Here is a 5,539-nt window from a genome sequence, read left to right as displayed (position 1 = left end):
GTGGCCAATCCTCCAAGAGCTTACAGTAGCCCCTGTAAGAATTGCTCTGTACGCTCTTGGAGGATTGGCTACATTAGTGGTGCGTCGCCTAATATGCAAAGGGCTTTCTGCTACAAAAAGAGCCCTGAATTAGGCTCTTTTTGTAGCAGGAACTCCTTTGCATATTAGGCGACACACCCCTAATGTGGCCAATCCTCCAAGAGCTTACAGAAGCCCCTGTAAGAAGAGCTTGGTAAGGAGTTCCTGCTACAAAAAGAGCCCTTATTGTAGCCATGGGTACCAGGTAAGTACAAAACTGGAGTACAGTGACAATGAGCCATGTTGTCATCTTTCCTATGAGTCTGTAGTTTTCAACTTTGAGTCTGGCTCTGTCAATTTGGGAGAGCTGAGAACGGCTCTGTGAGTGGCCACTGTCGTCTCGAAAAGGTCACGTGAGCCTCGTCACCAAACGGCTCCCAATCCGGGAACAAAAGCTCCTCTCCTCACCCGGGAATAAAGAACGAGGTGCCCAACAGCCCGGGTGACTTCTTGCCGGAAAGGAAGCTTTTCATATAGCAAAGGGACCACCTGGGAAAGTTGGAAAGTCCCAGCTGCACAGAGGGGGTGCCACGGAAGGGGGGTGCCACGGAAGGGGGGGGTGCCACGTTCTGCCACCAACTCAAAGGACGGCTAGGACTGGCCGGAGGGGCCGGGCGCCTCCTTTTTGGCCTCCGCTTTCGGCGTCTTCAGCAGGGTCAGTTTCTTGGGCTGGTTGGCGTTGGCTTTCATCACCACCTCGTGCTCGATTTTCTTACGGATGCCGACCTCCAGGTTCTGCGGAGAAAGACTCTCGTCAGCCACCCAGGCAGCCCGGTTCCTTCGCCTTTATTTACTTTTTTCTCTATCGAATTTATACCCCGCCCTCCCAGCCAAAGCTGGCTCAGGGCGGCTTACATAAAGGAATAAAACACATCAATAACCATTTAAACTATCTTAAAATCGTCTAAAAACATCCCAGCATTATAAGGTGCTATGAACATTAATACTCGTAGTGGACCTAATACTACCCTGTTTTCCCGAAAATAAGACCTACTCCAAAAATAAGCCCTAGCAGGATTTCTATGCATTTGTGGTATAAGCCCTAGTGTGTCTTCTTGAGAAAAAATAAATATAAGACAGTGTCTTATTTTCGGGGAAACACGGTAATAGTAGACCTGTTATTAAATGACGACGGCCATCAGTCAATAGCATAATCTGGTGATCGGTTCATAGACCTAATTTTTTATTCACTGTGCCACAGGAGGTGGCGGCGGCTACAAGCATGGACAACTTCAAGAGGGAATTCGATAGGCATATGGAGCAGAGGTCCATCAGTGGCTATTAGCCACAAGGTGTAGATAGGAACTCTCAGTCTGGGGCAAGGGATGCGCTGTCTTCTTGGTGCTTGGGGGAGGGCAACAGTGGGAGGGCTTCTAGGGTCCCGGCCCCACTGCTGGACCTCCTGAGGGCACCTGGTATTTGTGGCCACTGTGTGACACAGAGTGTTGGACTGGGTGGGCCATTGGCCTGATCCAACGTGGCTTCTCTTATGTTCTTATAGGAGAGAATTGGATAAACATGCGGGGGAGAGGTCCATCAGTGGCTATTAGCCACAAGGTGTAGATAGGAACTCTCAGTCTGGGGCAAGGGATGCGCTGTCTTCTTGGTGCTTGGGGGAGGGCAACAGTGGGAGGGCTTCTAGGGTCCCGGCCCCACTGCTGGACCTCCTGAGGGCACCTGGTATTTGTGGCCACTGTGTGACACAGAGTGTTGGACTGGGTGGGCCATTGGCCTGATCCAACGTGGCTTCTCTTATGTTCTTATAGGAGAGAATATGCGGGGGAGAGGTCCATCAGTGGCTACTAGTCACAAGGTATAGATAGGAACTCTCAGTCTCGGTCTGGGGCAAGGGATGCTCAGTATTCTTGGTGCTTGGGAGGGCAACAGTGTGTGGGGGGGTTCTAGTGTCCTGGCCCCACTTGGTGGACCTCCTGTGTGACACAGAGTGTTGGACTGGATGGGCCACTGGCCTGGTCCAACATTGGCTTCTCTGATGTTCTTAACTGCCCTCATTTGCTTCTCCAATTTGCTGGGCCAGTCTCCGCCGCATCCCCAGGTGACTTTGCTCTCCGCGGCCCTCTCTTCCGTTACTCAAAGACAGGGAGGCTGGCTTGGGAGTTATTGCCTCCGGGGCGGCCGCTTGCCACGAAGGGCAGGGGAACTCACCTTCTTCAGTTTCTGCTGCTGGATCACTCGGGACTTTTTCGGAGCGATTATTCGGCCTGCAGAAGAAATCCGACACAAAGGGATTGAGCTCTTTCTCCCCCCCACGGGACTGGCTTCGAGTTAGGAACTATGTAGGCATACAGAATAGGGTTTTATCTACAAATACCAAGAAAGGTGCCCTGAGACTGACAAGGAAGTCCAGGGTGGCGACGCAGAGGCAGGCAATGGCAAACCGCCTCCGTTCATCTCCTGCCTTGACCTGGAGGGCCCAGTCTAACCCGATCTCAGAAGCTATGTTTGGTGTAGTGGTTAGGCGCGTGGACTCTAATCTGGGTGAGCCGGGTTTGATTCCCCCCTCCTCCACATGCAGCCAGCTGGGTGACCTGGGTGACCTTGGGTCAGTCACAAGTTCTCTACGAGCTGTTCTCTCAAGGGCAGTTCTCGGGAGAGCTCTCTCAGGCCCGCCTACCTCCCAGAGTGTCTGTTGTGGGGAGGGGGAGGGGATTGTAAGCCGCTCTGAGGGTCCTTCAGGTAGTGAAGGGCGGGGCATAGATCCAATCTCCTTCTCTCCTGTGTACGGTCAGCTCTGGTTGGTACTTGGATGCGAGGCCGCCGAGGAAGTCCAGGGTCGCTATGCAGGGGAAGGCACTGGCAAACCACCTGTTTGTCTCTTGCCTAGAAAACCCCATGAGGCCTTTTCTAACACCACACCGAGGCAGTTTCTTGAGCTATGTTTATGGGTCAGAAGGGACTGACACTGTCTTAAATAGAGAATTTGGTTCTGTCGTGATCTGGGCTGTGCCACCAGAGGTCTACTAGGCCCAGGGAGCCTGGCTAGCAGTAGGTGAGGCTGGGCCTACAACTCCCAGAAGCCCCTGAGAGGTTTTGGAGCCAAAACTGACCAACAGGAAAAGAGGAGGGCTTGGAATAAAAGATCTGGTGCAGCAGGAAAAGCTGTTCTTTCTTCCCAGAGGGCAGAGCCAGAAGAAAGGCCGCTGCGGGGAAGAGACCCTCATCCTGAGGGAAGGGTGAGTAGTCTAAGGCCACTGCAGATAGTGAGCTAGGGACAGTATATGTTTAGACGCGTTAGGGCATTTGATTTCTTTTCTGTTCACCCACTTACTGTTATTATTCTGCACCTTATTGTTTGACCTCCTATACAATAAACTATTTTCACTGTTCACTCTGCCTGGTCCTCACGCCTGTTATTTGGCCAAAAGGGAGGTCTGAAGGTCTTGGGAGGGTGCTCTGGGCCTTCTCAGAGGACCCTGGAACCAGAGTGGTGGCAGCGCCAGGTGACCACCCCACCTAAGCTGTGACACGTTCAGTGTAGAATTATAATGGGAGACCCCTGGCGGGTGTTCTCAGAAGCTCTTTCCAGAGCGTTCCAACTCTCAATTTGTTTAAAATATTTATACGCCCACCTTTCTCCAGAGTATCTCAGGACCCAAGGAAGGTCAACTAGACATCATGTCCAGTGTTCCCTCTAAGCTGAGTTAGTGTGAGCTAGCTCACAATTTTTTAGCCTCTGGCACATACATTTTTGCCTGAGCTCAGGGAGGATGGCTCCAGAGCAAACTAATTTACACAGTAGCCGAATCGCTTGCTAACAACTTTAGTGCCCATAGCTCACAAAGGAGAATTTTTGCTTGCAGGACTCCACAGCTTAGAGGGAACATTGATCATGTCAGGGATAAGGTAAAGGTAAATGTTTTCCTTGCTGGAAAAGCCAGTCGAATCCGACTCTAAGGATGCTGTGCTCATCTCCATTTCCAAGCCGAAGAGCCAGCACTGTCCGAAGACGTTTCCGTGGTCACGTGGCCAACATGACTAGAGGCCAAGGCGCACAGAACGCTGTTACCTTCCCGCTGAAGCGGGACCTATCGATCTACTTGCCATTTCTTGCTTTCGAACTGCTAGGCTGGCAGGAGCTGGGGCCAGAGACAGGAGCTCACTCCGTCACGCGGCACTCGGGTCTGAGCCACCGCAGGGATCAACCGGCATGCAAATCCCAAGTTCAGCCATTAACTTGCCAAGTCACCGTTCGCCAGCCATAAAACCAGAACTTCCTCTAGGGCAGGGGTCCCCAACATGCCGTGGGCACCATGGTAGTTGCCAGCACCTTTCCCGGTGCCTGGATGTTTTCAGGAAATGGGCGGGGTCAGCGGGGGCTTTTGCCCAGCAAGGCTTCTGATTAGCCACAGGAAATCTCATTAGCTGTGCCGGTTTCTAAAACCTTGGCGGCAGCACAAGGATCTTCGCAGTGCGACCGACCGGAAGCTAGGGCAACCATTCGGTAGCTGGCTCCGCCTCCTGCAGCAGCCATGTTGTGGCAGCCATTTTGTGGCGGCGCCTACCATGCTCTGCCAGAATTCCAAAGGTGCAACCAGGCACAAAACACACGTTTGTGGGGGGGGGGGGGGGGGGATGTGCTATCCTGAAGCATTTGTACAAGTCAAAAATTCACATATTGGAACATGTTAAAGAGCCAGTTTGGCGGAGTGGTTAAGTGCGTGGATTCTGATCTGGGAGACATGGGTTTGATTCCCCGCTCCTCCACTCGCAGCTACTGGTGTGACTTTGGGTCAGTCACAAGTTCTGTCAGAGATGTCCTCTCAAGAGCAGTCCTGGAAAGAGCTCTCTCAGCCCAGGGTGTCTGTTGTGGGGAGGGGGAGGGAAAGGAGACTGTAAGCAGCTCTGAGACTCCTTCAGGTAGTGAAAGATGGGGTATAAATCCAATCTCTTCTTCTTCTAGAACACACAACAGCCAACTGGTTGCCCCAAAGGGCCGACAAGCAGGGCAGAGAGGCAGAACCCTTCCCCTGATGTTGTCTCCTGGCTCTGGGATTCTCAGGTTGACTACCTTAGGACATGGAGGTTCCCTTTAACTCACCGTGGCTAGTGGCCATTGACGGAACTGACTTCCATGCACCTGGCAAACCCATCTGTGCTTGTGGCTGTCACTGTATGTCCTGGAAAGGAATTCCACGATTTAATTACTCGTTGATTAAGGAGCTATTTCCTTTTGCCTGTCCTGAATCTTACCAGGTCAACCAAGGTCAAAAATAGCCAATAACGGCATGAAAAGTACAGGGAGTTCTTCAGGATCCTCCCAAAATGCCAGATCTGATCAAGGGCATCAAACTCTCTTCCCCTCGATGATGGGCCCGGTGAACTGTGTCCGCCACCCATATATAAAATTATATGTATATCCCTATATTGTTTGATATACGCATGTAACACTCTTCCCTGCACCATGGTGGCGGGAAATGCCGTGAGAACTAGAGATGGGAGC

At 52.0% G+C, this 5,539-nt stretch overlaps 1 protein-coding gene across 1 annotated transcript; it reads right to left on the bottom strand.

The window, feature by feature from the left end:
- Positions 1-218: 218 nt before the first annotated feature.
- LOC107106992 (chromosome unknown open reading frame, human C19orf53) lies at positions 219-5,212 on the bottom strand. Its single transcript, XM_015407207.1, has 3 exons — positions 5,138-5,212; positions 2,245-2,300; positions 219-813 (listed from the first exon to the last, which is right to left on the bottom strand). Exons 1-3 carry the CDS (start codon positions 5,187-5,189, stop codon positions 670-672), a joined length of 252 nt encoding a protein of 83 aa, XP_015262693.1. The 5' UTR covers positions 5,190-5,212; the 3' UTR covers positions 219-669.
- Between the last annotated feature and the right edge of the window lie 327 nt (positions 5,213-5,539).

This window comes from Gekko japonicus, unplaced genomic scaffold (assembly GCF_001447785.1).
Source record: "Gekko japonicus isolate JY-2015 unplaced genomic scaffold, Gekko_japonicus_V1.1 scaffold5930, whole genome shotgun sequence".
NCBI lineage: Eukaryota > Metazoa > Chordata > Lepidosauria > Squamata > Gekkonidae > Gekko > Gekko japonicus.
The sequence above is the reverse complement of the archived record's forward strand: the minus strand, read 5'-3'. Positions and strand labels throughout refer to the sequence as shown.